This window comes from Vespula pensylvanica, chromosome 4 (genome assembly GCF_014466175.1).
Source record: "Vespula pensylvanica isolate Volc-1 chromosome 4, ASM1446617v1, whole genome shotgun sequence".
NCBI lineage: Eukaryota > Metazoa > Arthropoda > Insecta > Hymenoptera > Vespidae > Vespula > Vespula pensylvanica.
The window spans coordinates 8057289-8082879 of NC_057688.1; the positions used below are offsets into that span (position 1 = coordinate 8057289).

The 25591-nt window shown below is 29.5% G+C and overlaps 6 protein-coding genes and 1 long non-coding RNA gene across 13 annotated transcripts; 4 read left to right on the forward strand and 3 right to left on the reverse strand.

Annotated features, from left to right (window-relative positions):
• Positions 1-806: 806 nt before the first annotated feature.
• On the forward strand, positions 807-5324 carry LOC122628692 (cytochrome P450 4g15). The gene is made up of 8 exons (XM_043811222.1): positions 807-957; positions 1349-1584; positions 1711-1908; positions 2836-3088; positions 3275-3482; positions 3568-3756; positions 3840-4077; positions 4250-5324. The coding sequence occupies exons 2-8, from the start codon at positions 1356-1358 to the stop codon at positions 4612-4614; spliced, it is 1680 nt and encodes a 559-aa protein (XP_043667157.1). The 5' UTR covers positions 807-957; positions 1349-1355; the 3' UTR covers positions 4615-5324.
• A 91-nt stretch (positions 5325-5415) lies between these two features.
• On the forward strand, positions 5416-8476 carry LOC122628603. The gene is made up of 7 exons (XM_043811042.1): positions 5416-5902; positions 5986-6823; positions 6856-7095; positions 7499-7624; positions 7889-8000; positions 8075-8212; positions 8288-8476. Exons 1-7 carry the CDS (start codon positions 5685-5687, stop codon positions 8374-8376), a joined length of 1761 nt encoding a protein of 586 aa, XP_043666977.1. The 5' UTR covers positions 5416-5684; the 3' UTR covers positions 8377-8476.
• A 172-nt stretch (positions 8477-8648) lies between these two features.
• LOC122628689 (MATH and LRR domain-containing protein PFE0570w-like) lies at positions 8649-14626 on the reverse strand. 6 transcript variants are annotated; one of them, XM_043811215.1, is made up of 5 exons: positions 13965-14626; positions 13353-13601; positions 13125-13274; positions 10049-13044; positions 8649-8984 (listed from the first exon to the last, which is right to left on the reverse strand). In XM_043811215.1, exons 1-4 carry the CDS (start codon positions 14073-14075, stop codon positions 10054-10056), a joined length of 3501 nt encoding a protein of 1166 aa, XP_043667150.1. In that variant the 5' UTR covers positions 14076-14626; the 3' UTR covers positions 8649-8984; positions 10049-10053. The 6 variants fall into 6 exon arrangements, with proteins under 6 accessions (XP_043667150.1, XP_043667151.1, XP_043667153.1 ...); XM_043811216.1 differs by having other exon boundaries at positions 10040-13044; XM_043811218.1 differs by lacking the exon at positions 8649-8984 and adding an exon at positions 9735-9950.
• A 338-nt stretch (positions 14627-14964) lies between these two features.
• LOC122628696 (perilipin-1-like) lies at positions 14965-17354 on the reverse strand. Its single transcript, XM_043811225.1, has 3 exons — positions 16767-17354; positions 15624-16024; positions 14965-15137 (listed from the first exon to the last, which is right to left on the reverse strand). The coding sequence occupies exons 1-3, from the start codon at positions 16833-16835 to the stop codon at positions 14993-14995; spliced, it is 615 nt and encodes a 204-aa protein (XP_043667160.1). The 5' UTR covers positions 16836-17354; the 3' UTR covers positions 14965-14992.
• LOC122628697 lies at positions 16547-21441 on the forward strand. The gene is made up of 3 exons (XR_006327099.1): positions 16547-16815; positions 18268-18436; positions 21306-21441. It is a non-coding gene; the product is annotated as an uncharacterized LOC122628697 (long non-coding RNA).
• LOC122628693 (potassium channel subfamily K member 1-like) lies at positions 17593-21312 on the reverse strand. Its single transcript, XM_043811223.1, has 7 exons — positions 21055-21312; positions 19718-19849; positions 19361-19550; positions 19012-19227; positions 18769-18918; positions 18263-18464; positions 17593-18136 (listed from the first exon to the last, which is right to left on the reverse strand). Exons 1-7 carry the CDS (start codon positions 21268-21270, stop codon positions 17953-17955), a joined length of 1290 nt encoding a protein of 429 aa, XP_043667158.1. The 5' UTR covers positions 21271-21312; the 3' UTR covers positions 17593-17952.
• Positions 21442-21905: 464 nt separating the features above from the next.
• LOC122628694 (TIP41-like protein) lies at positions 21906-24433 on the forward strand. Of its 2 annotated transcripts, XR_006327098.1 has the most exons (7): positions 21906-22142; positions 22249-22508; positions 22584-22763; positions 22850-23072; positions 23155-23313; positions 23411-24035; positions 24108-24433. XR_006327098.1 is itself a non-coding variant. In XM_043811224.1 (6 exons), the coding sequence occupies exons 2-6, from the start codon at positions 22330-22332 to the stop codon at positions 23570-23572; spliced, it is 903 nt and encodes a 300-aa protein (XP_043667159.1). In that variant the 5' UTR covers positions 21906-22142; positions 22249-22329; the 3' UTR covers positions 23573-24433. The 2 variants fall into 2 exon arrangements, 1 of the variants encoding a protein (XP_043667159.1); XM_043811224.1 differs by having other exon boundaries at positions 23411-24433.
• Positions 24434-25591: the final 1158 nt, after the last annotated feature.

Consider the following 25591-nt stretch of genomic DNA (forward strand, 5'->3'; position numbering starts at 1 on the left):
AATAAATTTCCACGAAGTATCTCAAATTTATTATTAAATTATAGAAACGTAGACGTACCTTTCTAATATTATTTATTTATTTATTACCCACAAAATATGATGAGAGAGATAGAAAGAAAGAGAAATATTTCAACTTAAAAATATTCTTCTATTCTTTCCGACTCAAAGTTTCTTCTCGTTTTAATATAAAAATACTCTTCGTTCGTGGTAACTATTGAGATTAAATTCGCTAAAATGAATGTTAAGAAAATGACAGTAATTATCTCGTATCTCGAGAATTTACAATAAAGAACATTGTACAATCTTGAACATTAGTTTAGAATGGAATGGGCCATTATTTGCAAAAATAAAAATAGAATAAATAATCCAATGATTTTAAACAAAATTATGCGAATTGATGCAACTTAAATGCAACGTTAATTTGCTTTTAACGGCGATAAAAATGGGGACAACATTCGAGAGTGTAAAAAAAAATAAATATGTTATAAATAATAATGATTAGAAATTTATTTGTAGATTTTATTTGTTCAAAAGCGTCAGATTAAAATAATAATAATGACAATAAAAAATAATAATGACAATAAAAATATTAATAATAATAATAATAATAAAAAGAAGAAGAAGAAGAAGAAGAAGAGAAAAAAAAAACAGAAAATAGAAATAATGCGTACGTAACGATCGAATTAAATATTGAATTGTCATTTTAGCACACAATACGTACGCACGGTCTCAAACTACGCAAGAATAAATAATAAGTGAATTCATTTTCAATACGAATAGATATATTCACACGAAAAATAAATTATCATTATGGAATCATTGATTTCTGTTATAAAAGGTAGAAAGAGGATTGGTGGGAAATTCGCTTATAAAAGAGACCGATCGTGAAGAGAAATCGACAGTTTGGTGGTGGTTCATTAACAGAGGTTTATCTTTTATATTCGTCTTAAGAAACAGGTAAGTTTCGACGAGATATAATTAGATATATACTATAAATTATTAAATTAATTAAAAAAAAAAAAAACGCACAATTATTAAAAGAACTCTACGTAGATTAATAAAATATCTATCTCGCAAGTTCCTGAACTTTTATTACATTTTCTTTTTGTCTATGATCGCCGTGTAAAATATATCAATGATTTAAAGAAAGACTCGTCAATTGGAACATATATACGATAATTTTACTTATTCATCGGAAAAAAATGTCTTTTTTCTTTTTTCAGCTTCCTATGAAATTCGATTAGATAATCATTTTCAATATTTTAGATCCTTTAATCATCTCTCTCTCTCTCTCTCTCTCTTTCTCTCTTTCTCTTTTTTTATAAAACGATTATTACTTTAATTACAGAAACAACATGTCGGTGATGGAATCAGAAGTAATTACTGGATCGGTCGCGAAAGCTCCAGTCAGTGAGCTGTCGACATTATCGATGTTTTTTATTCTTCTAATGCCAGCACTTATTCTCTATTACATTTACTACCATATTGTTAATAAACGTATGATACAACTCGCGGAAAAAATTCCTGGACCTCCATCATACCCTATTGTTGGTAACGCTTTGGAATTTCTTGGAAGTCCCGATGGTAAGAAAATATTTTTTCGATACAAATAATACATATGTGTCTTGTGTATGTGTACGTGTGTGTTTGTGTATGTCTGATCAATGATCATTTACGAATAAATTTTATTTACCATCAATTTTTTTCCAGCGATATTTAGTAAAGCAATGAAATATTCTGAGGAATATAAAACAGTCGCAAGATTTTGGATCGGACCAAAACTCCTTGTCTTCCTGATCGATCCACGTGACGTTGAAATAATCTTGTCCAGCCATGTATATATTGATAAATCTAGCGAATACAAATTTTTCCAACCTTGGCTTGGAAATGGTCTTCTCATATCCTCAGGTATATATATTTGTTTTCTTGTCTTTTCTTTTCTTTTCTTCTTTCTAAATCCGATTTATCAAATCTTATTTCAAATTCTCAATTATGTTCTTCCATTTCGTGGAAAGTTCGATAGGAAATTGTTAGAAAAATGAAAATAGAGAAATCGTTGGATCTCTCTCTATATATATATATATATATATATATATATATATATATGTAGGAAGATAGATGTATTTATATCGAGACTTTCACAACATAGAGATGAAATTGTTGACTTTTTTCTTTGTTATTGATTCGTTGACATAATAGCCTGTAAAACGTGTATACGTAACAAATGGTTCTCCCATGTAATCCAGTTTTAGATCCTATTACACGCATAGGCATCGTCGCATAAGATCGATGAAAATTTACGTTCCTCTTTTTTCTTATTTATTTATTTTTTTTTCCTTATTATTCTTTAATATTGAAACGAAATAATTCTGTATAATCGATAAGTAGGATTACGAATAAACGATAGAAAAAATGAAAGTTAAAAAAGATGATCGCTTTCGAAGAAAAACTTTTTAGAAGTACCACGTCAATGGACGTACGTATAACTATGTAACGTACTATGCAATTTCACTGCAATTTAGAGAGTGAAATTGAAGTTGTTTATTACGGTCCATGATAGGTATGGAACGGGAAGAAAATTTAATGAGAATAGTTTCCTCAAGTTCTTCTTATCCGTCTATTTATCTATTTATCCGTTTATCTGTCCCATTTCCATCAGTTTAATTAGAAAATTCTGTTTCTTTTTTTTTTTTTTTTTTAAATCTTCAATTGCTTTTTGCAAATTTTGAAATATTATATAACAATGAAATATATTGTTTCATGTTTGAACGATCGAACGACGATATAAAATATAAAAGTATAAAAATGAACAATATTCGAATATTATATTCGTAGGACAAAAATGGCGTGCCCACCGTAAACTAATAGCACCTACTTTCCACTTGAACGTTTTGAAGAGTTTCATCGATTTGTTTAATGCAAATTCGCGTGCGGTTGTTGAGAGAATGCGGAAGGAAGACGGCAAGACATTTGATTGTCATAATTATATGTCCGAGACAACGGTTGAGATACTTCTTGAAACGGCTATGGGTGTATCAAAGTCCACACAGGGAAAAAGCGGATTTGAATATGCGATGGCCGTAATGAAGTGAGTAAACGAAGAGGAATAACAATTTTAAACAGTTTTAAATCGATCGAACAAGTAATTTCATTCGATTAACTATCGCATTGCCATTCTTTATATTTTCTTTTGATTTATGTAATTTTTCACTTTTCCTTTGTCTTTCTTTCTTTTTTTTTTTTTCTTTTCTCTATTTCCTACTTATCTTTTCAGAATGTGCGACATCCTTCATCTTCGACATACCAAAGTTTGGTTGAGACCCGATTGGCTCTTCAATCTTACCAAGTATAGTAAAGATCAGATTAAACTGTTAGAGATCATTCACGGGCTCACGAAAAGAGTTATTCAACGTAAGAAGGAAGAATACAAGAGTGGCAAACGTAATATAATCGATACTTCTGATACTAAATCGACCGATAAGGTATATTTTATTTTGTCGTGAATTTTCTTTCTCTTTTTTCTTTTTCTTTTATCTCTCTAAAATCTCATGATAATACAAAACGTAGGTTATCACCGTCGAAGGTCTGTCCTTCGGTCAATCAGCTGGTTTGAAGGATGATCTCGATGTCGACGATAACGACGTTGGTGAAAAGAAGAGACAGGCTTTCTTAGATCTCTTGATCGAAGCTGGTGAAAGTGGTGTAGTAGTAAATGAACAGGAAGTCAAGGAACAAGTAAACACCATTATGTTCGAGGTATGTATTTAATAACGATCTATCATAATAGAAATGTATATATTGACTTGCGATGTCTTGTTTAATAAAAAAAAAAAAAAAAGGGACACGACACGACAGCTTCTGGATCCAGTTTCTTCCTGTCAATGATGGGTTGTCATCCTGACATTCAAGAGAAAGTGATCCAAGAACTCGATGAGATCTTTGGAGATAGCGATAGACCAGCGACTTTCCAAGACACTTTACAAATGAAATATCTTGAACGTTGTCTTATGGAGACTTTACGTTTGTATCCACCAGTACCAATTATTGCTCGTGATGTCAAGACAGATATAAAACTTGGTCAGTCATATTTTTATTAAATGATTATTAATATTATATGTATATATATATAGATATATTTTATATATATTATATATATTATTATTTTATAAATATATATATATATAATATTATGGGTATATATATGTATATAATCAAAATAATATATTTTTTATATCAATTGTCTGTTTAGCTTCTGGCGATTACGTTGTACCAGCTGGAGCTACTGTCATCATTGGTACGATAAAGGTCCACCGATTAGAATCGGTTTATCCAAATCCAGATACTTTCAATCCGGACAACTTCCTTCCGGAGAAGACAGCCAATAGACATTATTATGCTTTTGTACCATTCTCTGCTGGACCTCGTTCTTGCGTTGGCCGAAAATACGCCATGCTCAAACTGAAGATTCTACTTTCAACGATCCTAAGAAACTTCCGCGTAAAATCGGAAGTAAAGGAAGATGATTTTAGACTCCAAGCTGATATCATTCTGAAACGTGCCGAAGGTTTTCCTATCAAATTGATACCGAGGAAATCTGTTGCCGTTCAGGCTTAATCAATAACTTATACAATTATTCTTCTTTTCATCTGACTAGATTTTGAATATGTACAAAAAAAAATTAGGAAAGAAAAATAGAGAGAGAGAGAGAGAGAGAGAGAGAGAGAGAGAGAGAGAGCAAATGTATACGAAGAGAATGTCCTATTTAAAATTTCCCACAAAATTATTTTTATATAATTTTTTCAAAAACAATGTTGAAAAAGAGAAGATATGTTATAGATAAATCTTCTTTGAATGAATATGCTTCCGACTATAACGCCGACTATAAATAATAAAAAAGGAAAAAAGGAAGAAAAATATATAGTCACTTTGAAATTTCGAAAGTACGTTCATCTAAAGAAGATTTCTGATCTGAAGACACAATTTTTTAATTGATTTATGAATGACTTTCTCAAACCCTTTCTCAAAACGGAATATTTTATTTGATACAACTTTTGAAACTTGATGTCGAGAAAATATTTGCTCGCAAAATTTCGAGGAAGCAGATGGAGAAATGAAGAAGTAAAGATTATGTTTGTTATTGATATTGGAGCATAAAATAACATATATATATATATATGTGTGTGTGTGCGTATGAGTGTGTATATATATATATATATATCGCATCGTGTTTGTGTATATTGTGTATATTGCAAATTTATATCTCTTATCTTAATATTTATCTATTATGGAATAAATTACGCAGCTGGATTACTGTAAAATCTAAATTACAGAATTCTATAGATTTTTCATTTTTTTCGAGTTACATTCTTTTTTTTTTTTATCTTCTCTCTCATCACATATACTTTCTTCAAATTCTTCTACGTACCATAAACATAATCCTATTTTAATCCTACATAATATTAATACCTTGTATATTGTTATTCGTTCGAAAGGAAAAAAAAAAGCTTAATATATTTATAAAACAAAACAAAAAAAAAAGAAAAGAGAAATGCTCCCTGTCAAGAAACGTCATTAATGAATGATAAATATTAATAATATCAGTATTTAATGATATCTACATAAAATCTAATCGATATTAAAACATCACTCGATAAAAGTATTGATCAAATGTTTATAATAAAAAAATGATTCATAAAAATTGGAATTATTGTAAGGATTTGTTCGATGATAGAAATTATGAGGAACTTTTTAAAAGGGATCATATCGATGAGATATATAAAAGGAGTTTGTTTACGAGGGATAAAATGAAAAATCTTACACAAGCAGAATTGCACAATGTTAAAAAGATTCGTAAAGATTTAAAGGCCATGTTACCGATGATACCATTTTCTGAAGTTAAACGGTTAGCCAAAGATAAACTCATTTTCTGCAAATAATTTTCTACATTTAATCTTCTTTCCATTGATATCATTATACTCCTTACAGATTTCATTTAAAACACAATGAAGCAGTTATCGATGAACTTAAGGAAGAAGGTTTGGAAGAAGCAGCTGATTTTATTAAAAAATTAATTGATTTCAATGAAGAAAAAAGAAATATTGCTGGCCCTGGTACATCGATCTGGACAAAGCCGCGATTGATGGATCAACGAGATCTATTAAATAATCTTAAAGAAGCTTTAATAGCAATTGAAAATGCTAAGAAAATGGGTAATATTTTAATAATATTCGTTCTAAACAATACAAAAAGCAAAGCGTGCTTTTCTTTTTTTAAATATCCAAGGGAAACTTATTTTCTTTTTGCAGAACAGTGGACTGAAGCATCCAATTGTTGGATAAAAATATCATTATTTTTTCAATCGAAAGGTCCAGATTGGTGGTGGGTAACAAAAACACTTTATCAAAATGCCTTGAAAGCAGCTGAGTCTGTTAAAGAGGATAAGGGATACAATATTACTGTGGCACGATATCTTTATGGAAGATTTCTTTTCATGATAGGTTACTATGGAATATTCTATTTGTTAAACGATAATAAAAAGGAAATCATCATTAAAATTTCACTGGCTATTCTTGTAACAATAGAAACTGAATGGCTCAAAGCGCTCGAGTACTTGGATATCGCGCGAGAAGCTTCAGAAGAAAAGATATGGAAAGTTACTTATATTTTAGACGAGAAACAAAAAACTATTTTTAAAGAATCTTGCGCTCTTATATATAAAATACTTATTGATCTTGTTCAAAGAATTGATGAAGAAGATTCGGAGTTTCCTATACAAGCTTGCAATGAAGCTTTAGAAAGAGCCAAAGATAGCAAGTGTTTCTTTTTTTTTTCTTCTCCTTTCTTTTTTTTAATTAGCTTATAATGTTTTCTAATAAAAATAATTATTTTATACAAATAATTATTATATGTTTCAAGCTAGCTGGTAATTATGATTACATAGCTAATGCATTATATGAGTTAGGAAGGGCACATTTACGTTATGGCTATGTAAAAGAAGCTTTGCAAGAATTTTCTAAATTACTTGCGATAGTTAAAAGAATACCAGATCCAAAAGGAATTTGTAATGCACACATGGAATTAGCCTTTGCTTATAAGGTAAAAAAATGAAAAAGAAAAATAATTATTAACAATACAATAACATATTAGATATTTTATAAATGATTAATTTAATTTACATGTAATTATATGTATAGTCACAGTGAGATAAATTTTTTTTTTTTACTTTTATATTATACTTTATTATCTATCCTATTACCATAGTTTAATTTGATCAATTAGTTTTTATTTCCTAACAGTTCATTTTTATACAAAACATATTGTATCTAAGAAGCTATAACATATTCATTCCTATGAATAATACAAAAAATGTATTGATACATTTAGGGATATTTTTTTTTTTTTTTTCTTTACAATTAATCTTGTAAATATTATACACGATAAAGATAATAGTATCATCAATTGGAATTATCAATTTTCTTTGATTACTTTTCTTTCATAGGAAATTGATGATACTGAAAATACAGAAAAACATCTACAATTATTTAGAGAAAATGCTACCCAATTTAATTTACCATATAAACTTGCACAAGCGCATTATTATACTGGCGAATATTTATTAAATCAGGTTAATATATGATCCTTTTAATATATCATACATATACATATATACATATATATATATACAAAGTGATTCGTGCAATCGTAACAGGCCATATTTTTTTTCTTACGATCATTCGTTTTTCTCTTAAATTCGATCGCACAAAAATATAGCTTGTTACAGATGGGTTAATCATCTTGTATAATCAATATAATAAATCTAAATATATATATATATATATATCTCTTAACTTAATCTAAGCAATAAAAAAAAATTATTTGATATATTTAGATGAAACCAAATTTGGCAACGTCACATTTGGAAAAAGCATTTAGTTTATATTATGATCTTGGATATATTGAGGAAGCAGATCAAGCAAGATTTATCACTGGAATATCAAGGGGTAAAATTAAATATGTGTCTTTCTTTTATAATAAAATTAATTTTGTAGCGAATAATTTTCTCTCTTTTATACAGGACAAGAGCAAATTAATCGATTTATAAATTTGATATTAGAATGCGGAGAACATAATCAATATGCTTTGTTAAAAATGTGTAATTGGAAAAGCAACAGAGATATTTTTTGGACCGATAAGCAACGCGATATTGATACAGGTTTTTATGACTTCACTTATTTATACTACCTTCTTATTACGATCTATAATAATTAAACATTATAACATATTACAGATTATCCTTATGAATATTGTGAATATTTTACATATCCAGTACCGTCAATTTTAAATAATTCGACAAAAGAAAATTTAGAAAGTCAATAGTATGAGTATCTCTTAAAAATTGTGTCTTATATATATTAACCATCTTAATACTTGTAATTTAATAAAGAATGTACTCTCTCTCTCTCTCTCTCTCTCTCTCTCTCTCTCTCTCTCTCTCTCTCTCTCTCTCTCTCTCTCTCTCTCTCTCTCTCTCTCTCTCTCTCTCTCTCTCTCTCTCTTTCTCTCTATCTCCCTCTTCCTCCCTATGAATTAGAAAACAATGAAATTAGAAAACAAAAACAAAAAAAACTTTTTATGTGGATAAAATATTTAATATTTTTCTTCGGGAATAGAGAATAGAGAGAGAATAAGAAATAAAAATTGTAATGCAAACAAAAATGCATTTGCATTAACAGATCAACTTAATTATATCTCAATTATTGCTATTTAAAACTTGACGTGTTTTTAATAGATCAAGTCAGTGATATGACCACAATGTATAAAAATCTATGATTAAGAATTTTTTATTATATTTAGAATATTCTTAAGCATAATTCAATAAAGTACAGATATTCTACAAATATGTATCTACTGACATACCCTTTGTATAAAATTTACTTTATTTCTGATTTTGTTCATTGATGTTTATCTTTGATATGGAATAATAACTGAAAAAGAAATAAAAAAAAGTAAATTTATACATTATATATAATAAAAACGAAATTAAAGTGCCTTGTATACACATACGATCATAATTAACGAATTAAATGTAAGTAATTAATTTTTTGTAATTTTACAAAAAAAATCATCAATTTACATCGCTTATATATTATACTATATTATTTTTAACGAGTTATATATTATTAAATTGAAACAAAAGTTCGTAGCGTTTTTAAAATTAACGTTCAAAAATAATATTTAAACATTTATACATAGTTTTTTTTATTATGATCACGCGTGTGCCATTTCGTTCCATTATTTTTTGCCATCTTTGCGACAACTTCCTGACATCTATAATAGCATCCTTTCAAGAATTGGCAATCCTCCTGGGAAATGAACTGATGATCCAATTTTATAGACTTTCAAGGCAATGATGTTTGTCTCGTTAAGAGTATTTTATGCAGAGATCGAAATAAATGGAAGTACGAAACTTTGTGAAATGACTCGCTAATGGAAACGTCCATTAATCCAATTTTTTCTATTTCCTTATTGTTTCTTCTTTTTATCCGTTAAATCGTTTAAATATCTGCATGCATTTGCGATGTCCATTGTCTTACAGCGATTTTCCATTAAATTTTATCATCATCATAATCATCATCATCATGAATGATTGGAATGTTCTCAATCTCCTAGATAAGATATATGTGTGTGTTGTGTATGTTATGTATGAAGAGAAAGAGAAAGAGAGAAAGAGAGAAAAAAAGAGAGAGAGAGAGAGAGAGAGAGAGAGAGACGCGTTGCAATGTAACTTTCAAAATATATAAATATATCTTTAGTTCCATTTTGAATTAGTTACATTTCACATATTTAAATGTCTTCTATTTTAAAACGCTATGTACTTTTGTTCAAATCTAATATACAAATCAAAATATTGCGTTTCTTCTTTTTCTTTTGTTTTTCCCCGAAAACGCAATCTATAAATGATACCAAATATTTTTATTGAAGAAACTGATTTACAAAAGAAGTTACTGAAAGTAACAATTATATTTTAAAATTAATTTACTGAACTTACTAATTTCAATTTATTGATACATCATTATGGTCCATTTCTGTAGAATTGATTGGATCTAAAGATGGCATGTCAGCACTTTTCTGTATTTCCCGTGAAATATCCTCCAAAGTTTCTGGTTCCAATTGACTACATCTTATATTATGTTCTACGGTGCTTAGATGATTTTGTTGATCATTTGTGACTAAATCAAAAACATGTTCTACCATTTCTACTACTGTATTAACAGATTCTTTATTATTTTTGTTTATTGCACTGACCTCTTTACTTGTGGCAGGCTCGCTCAAAGTTGTCAAATCACTGAGTAATTTCTGAGCATCATTCGTGTATTCCTTTTCTTCTGACGAATGCGTAGTATTAGATATATCTACTTGATTATCTATTTCTTCAGAATTCGAATTATCTTTCATTGACTTTGTATCAGATGTAAGAATGTTACTTTCATTACAATTTTCTAAACTGGCATTATTCATAATTTTGTTTGTTTCATTCTTCTCATGTTTATTATCTGTACTCCTCTCATCTTTATTATCTGTACTCTTCTCATGTTTATTATCTGTACTCTTCTCATCTTTATTATCTGTACTCTTCCAATCTTTATTATCTATACTCTTCTCATCTTTATTATTTGTACTCGTCTCATCTTTTTCATTTAAATTTCCAATCAGATTATCAACTAAATTAATGTTAACATTTAATACAGAATTTTTAGAATTTAAATCTTTGCTATCTTCATTTATATCACTATTCTGTTCTTCTTTCTCCGCTTTACTTATTTCAATTTTTTTCGTTTTATGTTCTTTTTCTTCTATTTCATTCGCTTTTTCCTCCATCGTATCATCTTTTTTGTTTATCTCATTTTCCTTTCTATTCGTTGCACTATCTTTATCGTTCGTCTCGTATTCTTTCGTTTCCTTCGTTATATCCTTTATCTCACTTATATTATTTTCCGTTTCATTTGTATTATTTTCCATTTCATTTGTATTAATTTCCATTTTATTTGTATTAATCTCCGTTCCGTTTGTTTTGTCATTTCCTTTCCCATTTTCCTCTGTTTTATTTTCTTCATCATTCGCTACAATTTCTTTTTCCTTCAACGTACCTTCTTTCTCCTTTACGTTATTTTCTTTAACTTTTTCTGTTTTATCTTCCTCCTTCTCTTTTGTATCATTATCATGTTCTTCAATATTCTTATTTTCCTCATCTCTTATCTCATTTATTTTCTTCTTATCTTTATCCTCTGTCTCTTCGTTAATTTCTTCCTTTTTTTTTTTTAATTGTTCGATGTCCTTAACCGTATCATTATCAGAGTCATCATTTTGATTCCGATCATCGTCAATATTCTTTGAAGTATTGTTATTTTCTGTAGGAGTAAGCATCGACTCAATTTGTTCCGTACTTTCAGATATTTTATCTTTGCCCTCGATAACTTTAATAGAATATTTACAAATAGGCTTTGTGACTGTTTCTATCGCTTCAGATTCTTTTGTATCTTCTTTATCTGTGCTACTACGCCTTTGTAACGAATCCTTCTTTTCGTTCTTAACAAGAGAGCATTTTGTATTCTTATTTGACTTTTTTATTGTTTCTTGTGTTACGTTATTTTGATTTGTTACATCCATAGTTTCCGATTCTTCGTCATCATTAACACTAAGAGTAATTTCTTCATTTTGTTGTTCATTTATATCATCATTGAATTTCTCTGTACACGATTTATCAACTTCCTCCTCATCTGTGCATTTATCCTGAATCTTTAACTTATGCAATTTTAATTCCAATGTTTTAGAGTGAGTTAATTCGTGTGTAACTAGTTTAAGTTTATTCTCGAATGTTATACCGCATTCACGACAAATACACTTTTTCGTTTTATTTAAATTCGTTTCATCCGGATCTGTGTTATCGGATGATGTTTCTCCTTCCGAGATCTTTAATATCTTAACAAAACTTTTACGTAATCTTTTTGATGCAAAATTCTTTATCTCTGATAACGAGGTGTTTTCATTGATAGATGTTGAACTTGAACTCGATTTTGTTTTCTTTCTCTTTCCAGTTATATTATTACTTGCATGCGATTTAGACTTAATAATTGATTGTTCGTTTGAATTCTTTTCCTTTGTACTATCTTCGGTAAGTGATGATTCATCGCTTGTATTGTCTTCCCTAAATCGTTTCAAACGTCCTGAAGTTATATGTTGTTTCTTTCTCTGAGAATTATCAGTATCGACGTCCGACAAAGAATATACTTTTTTACTTCCTTGTTGAAGCCCTGTTGCTCTAGTAATTCGTAATGTTTTATTCGAAGAAATATCAGTATCGGAATAGTGATTGCGCGTTGCAGATTTTTTCTTCACAGGTTTTGCGTCTTGCAATTTTGACTTTGACTTTGACTTAGTTTCTTTATCATGTTTGATCCTTTTAATACTTTTAGTTTCACTATCACTGCTGTCACTTTTCGTATTTACTTTCGAACGTTTTTTACCTATTTTTGGTTTATTATCAGATCCATTGGGAAGCTTTCCTCGAGATTGCAAAGATTTCGTATCCATTTTATCCTCTGCATCGACTTCACTTTCACTATCTGTTATAATATATAAATTATTACCGTAGCTATCCTTTTCAACTTTATAAGTCTTATGTTGTTTAAATGTTACATCAGTCAAAACATCTTTTAAGAATACTGCACATAATTTTGTATCCGTCCGAATTGGTTTTTTAAGTCTTGTTATGCATTTACTAGGATCCATGCTTGTCCAACATGTTTTACATACTGTTAATCTAGTCTTATAAAATCTATACATATCTTCACCATCTTTCACAGAAGTTTTACATGCATCACAAAAGCGAGACTTTGGTCGAGAGGATGCTATTTTTTTATTCATTGTAACTTCGGAATTCTCTTCCTTTACGCTAGAATCGGAATCAGGATTACTTAAAATATATGATCTCGTTTTCATTGATGCGGTGATGGTGGTTTTTCGTTTTATTACAATTGTATTAACCTGCAACAAATATATTCAAAAAAGTTATATAAAAACTAAAAGATAAGAAAACTAAAAAGTAATACAAAAGTATATATTACCTTAGGTAACGTTGAATAGTCTTTATTTTTATCAAACGTATCTCTTTCTTTAGAAAATTCTAAATATAGAGACTTTAAGTCAAACAATATATCCAAGCTGTATCTACATGATAGACACATTAATATAATTTCTTTGTTGTATTCAACAAGCTATAAAATATAAAAAGTTTTAGTAATATCCAAAATTTATAATTTGATTTTATATTGATAAATTGGATAAATTCATACATCATCTTGGAAAAGCTGCTGAACTTTAGATATTAGATCGTCATTAAAATTGTTCAATGGATGGAGACAATGATTCAAATATCCTCTCTTCTTCGTTTCCAAACAAAAAGTACAGCACTTCCTTTCATAGATTTTAGATCCTATAGTTTTACGAGCTTCTTTATACTTCTTCAAAAAATCATTACATTGTCTTAACTCGAACGCACATTTATAACAAACCCTGTTTGTTTTTTTGATGTTCTTCTCGACCTATATCAAAGACAATAAATTTTGTCAAAGAAATATAATATTGTAATAAAATAATTTTATACATTACATATACATTGTTTAGAATATATATAAAATAACAGAAGATTAACAATTAAATTGTAAAATTGCTCAAGCATTATACCGACTACATAATCCAATGAAAATAATCTAATGAATGTTCAGGTGCATTGTATTAATTTATAAAAGAGATACTTCTATTGTAAAAGGCTAAAACGTTGAAACGTGAGATGGAATGTGTTCATTTGCGCACGCCCCAACCTAAATATTTCTAGAATTTGTTTTGATGAAACATAAGTATTACTTTTCGTATTTTGTATGGAAAAACACAAAAAATAAATGTACCTTTAAAGACAAAAACTTTTCGACATCGCCACGTAAAGATTTATAGTTAGTAGGCGTAATATCAAGAAAGACGCCTTCATCGGTGAGACACAAAAAACAATATTCTGACATGGTCACATATGTTTTACACAAATTAGTGTAGAATAAAAAAGAAAATAATATGATTGCATGAAAGCAAATATTTATATTAATATCATGTGTACATACACATACGCGACAACATTTATAAAATCTTCGTTCACACAACTCTGATTTGGCGGTAACGACGAGCACCGCTATGCTAAAATGGCCGACATATTATTCGATATATCGAATCTAGTCATCGCAATATCACTTTAACAATCGATTTCTATTTTTCGTCAAGCGCAACTCTATTATTAGATCATATATTTCAATGTAAACGAAAAGATATCATCTATTCAAATTTAATTTTGTTTTAATCGAACGATTTTTATCTTTACGCTTCATATACAAGATCATAGATAAGTAAATAACATCGTAAATGTTGTCAAATTCAACGCATCTTATCAAAATGTTTTAATTTCAGTTATCATAAATATATTTCAGAATCGATAAATGATAAAGAAAGAAAACCCAAAAAAAGAATTTATCACGAGTTATATTACTGTCATAACAATGAATATACAGATTTCAATGAGGTTCGTGGAGTTTGTGCATTATTTTATTTTTTTTTTTTTTTTTGTTTCGCTTCAATTGTCAAATTTTGTTAAATAAATAACATATATAATAATATCATCATGGAAATACTTATTAAGGGGAATCTTATTATATAATCAGACAGTTATATTGCAATAATGATTTATAAATATATGAACGAGATCTCTATAATTCACCATCAACGCTATAAAATAAAATTAAATATATATATATATATATATATATATATATATATCTTATATATATATATATATATCTTATGTTGAGTGAATGTACATACTTCAAGGATGTTATCTTTTTTCACGAGTGTCTACAGTAAAGATAATCAAAAAATTTTTTTAACATTATAATCACTTAACATTCTGAACAATATTATTATTCTTATCATCCTTTTTTTTGGCATCTTTATCCATGGATGCTTCCAATTGATCCACATATCCGACAATGTTGGAGAACATAATAACAAATGTATTCACCGTTGATGAGGCTAAAAGTCTACAACAGAAATATAAAATATCTTAAGAAATTAACAGAGAAATATAATGATAGGAAATTTATATATAAAATATTATTATATATACTATATATTTCTAATAGACAGGTCGAAGAATAGAAAAATACAAATTTTTGTCAAAATAGGATAAGTACGCTGATATATTCTACATTGTTATCTTTTGTTTACGGTATATACATTTTATAAATTCAAATCAAATATAATTTCAAATCAATCATTTCAAATCAAATCTAAGACTCATCAATACATATTACGATTGTAATTTAAATATTATAAATATTATAAATATTATTTCTCTTCGCAAAACTAATAATTCTGACTTATATTCTTTTATTAACCACACATTAGAAATATATAATTATATATTTTATTTTATTATTATATATCACACGCATATGAATATATGGAAATTATTAAATTAACGTAACATTACTTAACATATTTAATATTAATAAGATTGCAATTACCTGATATTATTGCTGATATTTTGAAAGATCTCGTACGGTGGTAGTTTAATGGAAGGTACTTTCTCTTCTAAAAAGTCCAAACCAATACAAACGAAATTGTCGACAGTTTTCATTGGTGTTTCCAATGTCTCGCCTATCCGATTGGTCATTGGACCAACGTATTCGGCACCTTTACTCAATCCATTTTCTAAGCTATCAAATACAATGGTAACGGATTCATGGGATTTTTTAACAGTTTCATACGCTTGACAAAAGGATGAGGTTACCGATAAAAATATCGGTAATCGAAAGAAACGTCGTGTGCAGATCATACAACTATCCTCTTCTTTCTTAATTAATTTATTATCGTTATTAGACATCGGATTTGCAAGATCGTTCGTGCCAGTCATAATACTGAGTTGCTAAAAATATAAACAGAAAAACAAACAAACGAAGTTCGACATCATATCTTCATAGTCGTCATGCTATTGGTCGATTTTCCTATACGAAAATATAAAATCAATTCCGACAAACGAATAACTTGCATTTATAACGTGATAATAATCACTTTCCAAGAAACTATATATATTTATTTCGATGGAAAATAACGAGAAACAAATATGAATATTAACTGATAATAACAATAACAATAACAAGAAGAATTCTACTATTAAAAAAAAAAAAAAAAAAAAAAAAAAATTTCCTAGAGGATTCGAACTATATTAATACTAGGAGAAAAGGATTAAGGTTTGTACACAAGAGAAAGTTATCGAATGCGAACGAGCACTTTTCAAAATTCTACGCCACACATACCACACGTACACAAATATATATATATATACACACACACACATATATATATATAACGTATAACACTAACAGTGGAAAAAAACATTACTAATGATAAATATTATACGTATACATATACATATATACACACACACACATATATATATATATATATCATTCGGATGTATAAAAATAATAATACTTAACACGTCACACTTCGTTCGTTTTGAAGGTGTTTCTAAAGGAAGAAAACAAAAAAAGGAAAATGAAGGAGAAAAAAAAGAAGGTATTACGTGAACCAATGTGCACGTGCAATGACAAATGTGGACACTGAATATCTTCGAAGAGTTCTACTCATTGTCAAATAATACGCACACGATATGCGATGCGCACGATAGTCGAAGGGGTCTCTCTGATCTCGAAGGTACTTTTGGAGTTATCCATACTCTTCCACCGAATGATTATTAACTCTCTTCCTTTCTCTCTCTCTCTCTCTCTCTTTCTTTCTGTCTTTCTCTTAACAGAGTCTTTTATTAACGTAATTCGTGGAAGTCGGCGGGGTTCACAACGAAATACTTAGACTATTGTCCCGCCGAAATTGTTTTCTTCTTTATTATCTATTTATTTGTTGTCTTTTTCTTTCTCTTTCTCTCTTTTTCTTTTTCTCTCTCTTTCTCCTATGTATCTCTATTACTGTTTCCTCTTTCCCTCCCTTAATATCTCTAAATATAGAGGGAACGACCCTGAAGTAAAATTCTGCTTTATTAACAAAAACCAAACCTCTCGCGACGTCGATCGAAGCTACGACTCACCCCACCTCTTTCCGACTCGATGCTTTCTTTCTATCCCCTCTTTCTCTCTTCCTCTCTTTCTCTCTCTCTCTCTCTCTCTCTCTCGCTCGCTCGCTCGCTCTCTCATGACGTCACGCGACAATTGAAAACCCACCACAACGCGGGAAAATTCAAATTCGATTTCACGATTTATACCTATGTAACTTCACCAGCGTTTTATTTATTTATTTGTTTGTTTGTTTGTTTGTTTGTTTGTTTGTTTGTTTTTCTTCTTTCGTAAATTCTTTTAATAATTTTTATTCGACGTAGAGAATCGTCGATCGAAACTATGAGAGTCCTTTCAATATGGACGCTTTCTCTCTCTCTCTCTCTCTCTCTCTCTTTCTCGTGACGTCACGCGGGAATTGGAAACCTACCACAACGCGGGAAAATTCAAATTCGATTTTGCGATTTATAGCTATGTAACTCTACGTTAATTTTCTTTTTTTTTTCTTTTTTTGATTCTATACATTCTTTCTATTTCTATCGTGACGTCACGTGAAAACTATAACGCGGGAAATTTAAATATATTCGTCGCTTTCCCTCTCGTAAACATATTTACGTCGATCGTAATATATTCGTGTATTTATTTATTTATTTATTTTTTTTTTTGTTATTAATTTTCTACTAGTTACTATTTATAATATCGAATCGTCGATATAGATAAATATATTGATTCTATATCGAATTAATATTTGTAACGATTCTAGATGAATTAAATTCTAGATGATTTAAACGCTCGACTCGTAAACGACGATTTGAACGATCGGTTTTTTCGGAGGTGTTGTCGTTGCGGATGCTGCGATATCTCGTAATACGGCTTCAACAGCTTCTTCCCATTCTTTTTCTTTGGAATCTGATCGATCCGATTGTGACCACTTTAATCGTGGCATCGAGACCACTGTTAATACTTTCCTAAAAATTATAAAGAATTTTTGTTGATCGGAACGACGATCGGAACGATTGAAAATTATAAAATAAAATAAAATAACACTAACATATTTCGTTAGATGAAATCATATATTGATATATTTTTGATACCTCAGATCAGAATGAAGAGCCGACATATCACCACCAGCATGTTCACCTAATCTTCGAATCGTTTCTGCCAAGGGTCCGCTCAATGCTTGCAATCTTCTCCAAGATTGAGCGTATTGTCTTCTCACTAGTTCTATGATGGTACTGGTCAATGCTAAGCCCACCAGGATGTATAAGGTACACAGTAACGTATACTTTGGCTTCTCTGCATGGGATCGACGATACGAAGCGTAGCTATAATTACGTATAGACAAACTGCGCGAAGATATTCAAAAGTCAATCAAAGTTACTTCGCTTAAAAAAATTTCTACTGTGACCAGGACTTGAAAGTTCTACCAAATCAATTCTCTAATATACCAAGATCTCGTTATAATCAAAACTTCAAAATACCTATTCGATACGTGCGGTCAATATGTTTATTTTTTTTCTTTTTTTATTTATTTTTCTTTTTCTTTTTCTTTTTTCACAAAAAAAAAGTCACACAAATCATATCGTTTTCGAACACTTACTGGGAACAAGATCGCCAAATCCTATGGTAGTCATCGTCACGAAACAAAAATAAAATCCTTCGAAAAAGCCCCAATCGTCTTCCCAAAGCATGAACATACCTGCGCCGCACGCCAAATATACGAAAAGTAATGCTACTGCTGCGACTGCACCTAAATAACAAAGGAAAAAGATATATCAACTTTTCGGATTGCAATCGAACGATTTATCTTTGTTCTTCTTTCCAAACATTCGTTTTTAATTACCAACTGATCTTCTCCCAGCTAGATTCATAGTAAAGCAAGGTGTGGCTGTTAGGAACGATAATCTCGATTTTGCTATAACAGTTAACTGGACAACAGCCTCGGCGAAAAGTTTGCCCCAATCGGCAATTACGGTCAAGGTTAAGGGAATTCCTATGATGGCGAAGAGAATGCAAAAAATTCTTCCATAATTCGTTGACGGTACTACGTTTCCGTAGCCTAAAGAATAGGGACAAAAAAAAAAAAAAAAAAAAAAAGAAAAAAAAAGAAAAGAAAAAAGAAAAAAAGGAATACAAATTTATCTTTCACGATAGAAAATATCTTTAGAGATGAAAAAAATATTGTAATTTACCGATTGTTGTGAGAACCGTGCTAGCAAAAAATACAGCTTGAAGGATGCTCCAGCGATCGGTAGAAATCGGTGGTAACTCTGCCAACCCTCGATCATCCTGTTCAATGGCTTCCGTAACGAAACTGACCAACATACCAGCTTCGGCAGTTTCTTGAATCGCCTCCTCGTATTCTCGTAATTTTACGTTCACCTAAAAGATTAATTTTTTATTCTCTCTCTCTCTCTCCTTCTCTCTTTTCTTTTTCTTTCTTCCTCTTTTCGTCAAATATTATAGATATTAAAATACACATAGATAGACATACACAGACGCACATAGGATTGTAATCTAATAAGTAGCAAGAAATTTCATATACTCGCCAGAGTTCTCAAGTTGGTCACATCGGTATTGTTAGAAATCGTATCGAGAAATCTGTATCTTTGCGTACGTAATTTCGTACGTAATCTTTCTAATCTTGCTAATTCTGCCGGAAGTTCGATCTGTCGAAAAACCTGAAATAATTTGTTAGGATATAAATAAAATTGCGTAAAGAAAATTTGAACAATTGAGATCATTCTAATCGTGTTAATTCCTTTGATAGAGTTCGATTTGTTTGAAAGATACAATGAATTTCGAATTTCGAAATTTCGAAATTTATAAAGAGAAGTTCAAAAGTAATCTCAATTAATTATTATTTCGCGTATAAATAATAGAAGAATATATAACGAAAATTGTCCTTTTTACTATTTTTGGTCGATTATGAGAGAATTAGAATTGTGTGCAACGAAAAAGAAAAAGGAGTAGAAATATGATTCTCTTTTCCATTTTTAAACGCACTTGACAATAAAAGGTATAAGTTTTCTGAAAGAAGATCCGGTTAGTCGCTTCCGCTTGAACATGAGTGTGTCCACTCAACGTTAATGTACATCCAAAGCGTTTAGAAACAAACGCTGCATGGATTTGTAATTTCAAGTACGATAAAATTAGATTTTATTTATCTTATTTATTTTTAATCGTACGATGGTCTCTTATTTTCTCTTTTTTTTTTTTGTTTTTCTTTGTAAATATTTTTAAATCGTTCAAAGTAAAGATATATTTTAAATTATTTAAATATTTGTAAATTATTCAGCAACACGACGCTAAACTAAAAAACTAAATACCATTAGAAGAAAGATAATAAGAGAATTAACGACCCGATCTAAACATTGAACAATTTATTTAAGAAATGTGATAGGTATGTAATAAATCTTTTTTTCCTTCTTCCTTTTCTTTCTTACAAATACACGATCAAGTATATAAACGCGATGAAATTCTCCGTGGAAATTCGTACATTTGTAAAATCCAGCAGCCGTGAACGTTCAAGTTGAAATACCATTTTCATCGGCCTGCTCTCTTCAACAACTAAAAATAGAATCGAATTGGATAGCCCGAGAGCGAAGCGTTTGTTGTAAAAACAAACTTATTTCTCCCGAAACTGATCGTTTCGTATTTACTTATGTATAAACAAAGTAAACGTAACGATTCTTTGCTTCTTCGTTTATTGCGTAAATGAACGAAAATAATATTGCTCGGTAGTATATAAAAAAAGAATTTTTGAAAATAAAACGATTAAATATTTTATCTATTTATTTGTTTGTTTGTTTATTTATTTTTTATACGATTATAAATTAATATAATGCATTAGCAATAATTCTAAAGTTGATTTTTTATAACTCACCATACCACCGGCTGCCGTATAAACCATCAATGTTATTAAAAGGCCGACATGTCCAGCAACAGATTTTATTTTTCTCATAGTTTCTTCTCGTAAAAAAGGTTTAATTTCGTCAGAATTTCGAATATCATTTGATGATTCTGATCCGTTGATATCTTTGCTAACTCCATTGTATTGGCCAAGTTCGATAGACGAATTTGTTTTTTTACTCACTGTCATTATATAAACGAATAAATTGAAAATATTTTCAATAGCAGAAACTGTGCAAACGGAACAAGCAATCGTCGCGAACTGATGCAGATTCCACAAGGATCTTCGATTACTTCAAACACGTCTCTCCCGAATAAGATCGAATGGAACTCCATCTCTTCGGTTTTATCTACCAATTCAATTTACCCGCCACTCCAAGCGTCATCTAACGACGAAGCGTTCAAACTAATTCTCTCTTTTTTCTTTGTTTTCTTTTTCTTTTTTTTTTTTTTTTTTTCATTTATTTTATATCAATAAATATCAAACTATTATCGCGTAATAAGAGACATATTCTAAATGATTAGTATTAAATAAAAGTTTCTTCGATCATTTTTAAATTGCAGTATTTTCCTTTTTTTTTTTTTGTTTTATATTTCGAAGTATAAACATTTATATTCTTGGAAACTTGCATACTTTTATTTTTTTTTTATAAAGGAATGAATGAACTTTCAAATCTTTACTATATACGATTTACTATTCATAAAAAATTATTTGAGCATTTTTTTCTTCTTTCAAATTATTGCGGATATTGTCATGGTGATCACCCGGTATAACCAACGAGTAGGTCCCTCTAGCTGCAGAAACAGTAAGATAAATTTATTATGAACTGTATTATAAACTTAAAATTGTACTTTTCGTCAGTTTCCATCATGCAAAACTTGTGCTAGTTTTGTTGTTTATTGATACATTATTTGTTTCAAAAAGAGGAAATTTTAAAGAATATAAAAAAAAAACGTATACGTATGTGATATTTGAGATTTGAAAATTATATTCTATAACCAAAAACTGTTCGTTGTGAAAGTTTTTCTTGAAATTTCATCAATCATATGAATGCTTAAAAGGTTAGGCGTAATTTTTTTTTTTTTTTTTTAAATAATATCAATTTGTGACGATATAAAATATAATAAAAGCAATATTGATACTAAAATAAAATCTTTATCGTTTCAGTTGTATTCGTAGATAGATAACTAAGATAAAAATTAAAACATGTATCAAGACACTAATATTTTTTAACAACAAGTTTTGATCATGACAACGGTGAAAGTTCATGGCGGAATAGATATATTGCGGCTACCTGTTAATGAAGAAGAGCATGTCTTTCCACCATGGCAAATCAAATACACTCAATCTCATATACTTCACTCCAAGTGTTCAAAAAGCGAGAATGGCTGCGGTGACCAAGACGCTACTGCTTGCCAGTTTTGCATGTATGATATTTTTATAATTGCTATTATATTATATCGTCGAGCGATACTTATATATTTGATAAAAATCTTTGATAGATATAGTAAAACTTTAGAACTGCCACATATGCCAGACATGGTATTTCCAAATAACGTATTAACTCTGAAACATCGAGATGGAGCTGTTTTGCAATTCAATGCGCTTGATGCATTAAAATATGTTTCTAACGGTAAGATCAACGTACAACTTGCTTGCGCCGAAGCATGGAAAGAATCAAGGTAAACTTGATACTTCTACCGAAGTACGTACATATAAATTATAGATTAAATTTATATTGAACGCGATATGCAAACATTTATGACAGATCCGAAAGCAGTGAATTTTTAGAGGAGAAAGTTAAGCCATTCGATTGGACTTTTACAACCAATTATACAGGTACAATATCTGGATTTCATTTGGAAGAAACAAATGAAAGAATTGATTTAGACAAATTGAGAAGAAAAGAAAAAATTAGGTTTTATCATGATTTAACGCTTTTTGAAGACGAGCTTCATGATAATGGCATCGCTGTATGTTCTGTTAAAATTGTAAGTTGTAAAATGTAATGTGATAATTACGTATGTTAATCGCTAAAACTTATACATCTTTATCTATTACTTGTTTCATTAGCGTGTAATGCCTACTAGTTTCTTCATTCTCCTACGTTATTTTTTGAGAATTGATAATGTTATGTTAAGAATAAAGGATACTCGCATTTATCACGAATTTGGGCAAAATTATCTGCTACGAGAATTTACAACTCGGGAAGCCAAAGTTCAAGACATTCATGTAAGTATAATGTCATTGTAATTTAACAACTATATGTAAAATAATTTTCTTTATTATTTTTAAACAATAAATTATAAAAACAATATATCGTCAATAGGTATCTCCAGTATTGTTCATAGAACCAAGTGAGATAGCACCTCACTTACCGCTAACTGAAAGTTACTATCATAAATTGATTGTACAATCGAGAGAAGAATCGAAAATAGAGGATGGAACGTCGACTTCTGTTGATAACACAGTAGATAATACTATTACTTAATCTTTATAGACATTTTCTGAAAAACAAAAAAAAAATGAGTGATATCAAATATACTCAATCACAATTTATTACCTAAAGAAAAAGAACTAAAAACTTGCACGTATTTTGCAATTGAAAAAAAAAAAAAAAAATTATAAAATACTTTTCAGAAAATATATAGGATATTGATTTTATATGATGAATATAATTTGCTTGAAATCAGGCCACAGTAGTACAGAAAAGGAGTATGTAATTTCTATATGAGATGCAACGTAAAAAAAAAAAAAAAAAAAAAAAAAAAAAAAAAAACCTGTTAAACAATAATTTTCTGTTTAATCCGTAATAAAGTCGTTTCACATAAAAAAAAAATTATCAAATATCTTTGTAGTATAAATTATTTACTGGAATCAAGTATTCCATTCGTATCCATTAGCTTATCAGAAGAAAGTCATTATCAAACGAGAGATTAAAATATCTATTTCTGGTAAGATACAATATAAATATATAGCTCCGTAATAATAGATCCACGCATTAATTTTCCCATTTGATTTTTTAGATGAACGTCTTAATTCTGGATACAAATAGTTCGATAAGACAACACATTACGTCTTGAGAGTATAATGTTGAATGAAAATGAAAATGATATAAAATGGGGCAGATCGTATAACGAGGCAACCGTACTATAAACGTATTCATAAAGACCAACGATATACTGATAATAAAATCGTACATCTATACATACTGAGACAACGTATGTCTATATACCGATAGATTTCATTTCAGAATTATCAACGAGTTTTGTCTTCAAGGAATAAAATCAATAGGTATACAGCAGTTGTAATATTATATAAAAAATATAATTTCAATTTTGCAAAGATTTCATTAATGCATTTGTCACTTACGACGTATATTATCGAGATTTTTCTTTTTTTCTTTTCTTTTGTTCTTTCTTATAAATTTCCGTTCTTTTTTTCGATAATTTATTTAAAGATATTCCTCGACATCCTTCCTTCACTCATTTTAATTATTTTACGAGAATTTTCAATAGTCATAGAAATGATTATTGGATGCGTCGTAGGTATCGATGACAACATCATACGTTTCCATAATACACCCGTAGAAATGGCAATTCCCAGCCATATGCTTTACATAAAGCCACACCTTCGACTTGCATAGTCGATGTTAAGCGGGTGTGACTAGAGCGAATGGGCACGTACAACGAAAACAAAGATTTCTTCATATGTACATACATACATACATACACACACATATATAGATCCGACTTTTCATAAGCGAATTCATGTTTAAATATAAATCATTCTAAAGAATATAGAAACAATCGAATAAACGCAAATCAGATGTACGTTTTAAGATAATCGTTTAGAAAGATTTAATAAGATAATCTAATTACGAAAATAATATTATAAAAACTAGGACCCGATGAAAATCATTTAGAAGAAAGTAGTACGACATATTCATAATAACGTTAATTTTCAAAGGAGGCCAAGGATACTATGTAATACGAACGCGAGTCGTTCGCGTAATAACGATGTTACGCTGTTGTTGATGTCATGAGCATTAAGTTGGCCCATATATAATGCAGACTTTTTTTTTCTACCATACGTATTCATGAATCAAGAAGAATGAGCATACATTGAGAGAATTCAAAGCTTTAATCCGCAATCAATGACAGGTGAATGAATAATAATATCTTGATTGATTGCTATCAGCTGACACGATCGAAACGTTAAATTTTTTTATTTCCTCCTAGCAGAGATCGATCGATCTACCAGACACGATCATTGAAAGAAACTCTTTCATCAAATTGAAAGAGAACTTGGTCATGAAAATTATATTTCTCTCTCTTTCTCTCTCTTTTAAGATACCAATAAATTATTGTAAGTTCAAAGTTCAAGACTTCTATATCACGTGGTACTACTAACTTTCTTATCGAGTTTTAAGTTTGGTCTATGCAACCGTATTCTCTCTCTCTCCCTCTCTCTCTCTCTCTCTCTCTCTTATTCTTTCTCTCTTGGCACG

What these genes read in the sequence shown, in the direction of transcription:
- LOC122628692 (XM_043811222.1), top strand. Translation starts at nt 1,356, where the DNA reads ATGTCGGTGATGGAATCAGAAGTAATTACTGGATCGGTCGCGAAAGCT. An exon ending in ATTTCTTGGAAGTCCCGATG is followed by an intron (nt 1,585 to 1,710) that starts GTAAGAAAATAT and finishes ATTTTTTTCCAG; the next exon opens with CGATATTTAGTAAAGCAATG. An exon ending in ATACTAAATCGACCGATAAG is followed by an intron (nt 3,483 to 3,567) that starts GTATATTTTATT and finishes TACAAAACGTAG; the next exon opens with GTTATCACCGTCGAAGGTCT.
- LOC122628603 (XM_043811042.1), top strand. Translation starts at nt 5,685, where the DNA reads ATGATTCATAAAAATTGGAATTATTGTAAGGATTTGTTCGATGATAGA. An exon ending in AAGATAGCAAGTGTTTCTTT is followed by an intron (nt 6,824 to 6,855) that starts TTTTTTTCTTCT and finishes TTTTTTAATTAG; the next exon opens with CTTATAATGTTTTCTAATAA. An exon ending in AATTAGCCTTTGCTTATAAG is followed by an intron (nt 7,096 to 7,498) that starts GTAAAAAAATGA and finishes TTTCTTTCATAG; the next exon opens with GAAATTGATGATACTGAAAA.
- LOC122628689 (XM_043811215.1), bottom strand. Translation starts at nt 14,075, where the DNA reads ATGTCAGAATATTGTTTTTTGTGTCTCACCGATGAAGGCGTCTTTCTT. An exon ending in AAAAGTTTTTGTCTTTAAAG is followed by an intron (nt 13,602 to 13,964) that starts GTACATTTATTT and finishes TCTTTGATATAG; the next exon opens with GTCGAGAAGAACATCAAAAA. An exon ending in ACTATTCAACGTTACCTAAG is followed by an intron (nt 13,045 to 13,124) that starts GTAATATATACT and finishes TATTTGTTGCAG; the next exon opens with GTTAATACAATTGTAATAAA.
- LOC122628696 (XM_043811225.1), bottom strand. Translation starts at nt 16,835, where the DNA reads ATGGATAACTCCAAAAGTACCTTCGAGATCAGAGAGACCCCTTCGACT. An exon ending in TCGTGCGCATCGCATATCGT is followed by an intron (nt 16,025 to 16,766) that starts GTGCGTATTATT and finishes TTATATTTTTAG; the next exon opens with CAACTCAGTATTATGACTGG. An exon ending in AATATCAGCAATAATATCAG is followed by an intron (nt 15,138 to 15,623) that starts GTAATTGCAATC and finishes TTTCTGTTGTAG; the next exon opens with ACTTTTAGCCTCATCAACGG.
- LOC122628693 (XM_043811223.1), bottom strand. Translation starts at nt 21,270, where the DNA reads ATGACAGTGAGTAAAAAAACAAATTCGTCTATCGAACTTGGCCAATAC. An exon ending in ATTTGGCGATCTTGTTCCCA is followed by an intron (nt 18,465 to 18,768) that starts GTAAGTGTTCGA and finishes GATCCCATGCAG; the next exon opens with AGAAGCCAAAGTATACGTTA. An exon ending in GCTCTTCATTCTGATCTGAG is followed by an intron (nt 18,137 to 18,262) that starts GTATCAAAAATA and finishes TATAATTTTTAG; the next exon opens with GAAAGTATTAACAGTGGTCT.
- LOC122628694 (XM_043811224.1), top strand. Translation starts at nt 22,330, where the DNA reads ATGACAACGGTGAAAGTTCATGGCGGAATAGATATATTGCGGCTACCT. An exon ending in GAAGCATGGAAAGAATCAAG is followed by an intron (nt 22,764 to 22,849) that starts GTAAACTTGATA and finishes CATTTATGACAG; the next exon opens with ATCCGAAAGCAGTGAATTTT. An exon ending in CTGTATGTTCTGTTAAAATT is followed by an intron (nt 23,073 to 23,154) that starts GTAAGTTGTAAA and finishes TTGTTTCATTAG; the next exon opens with CGTGTAATGCCTACTAGTTT.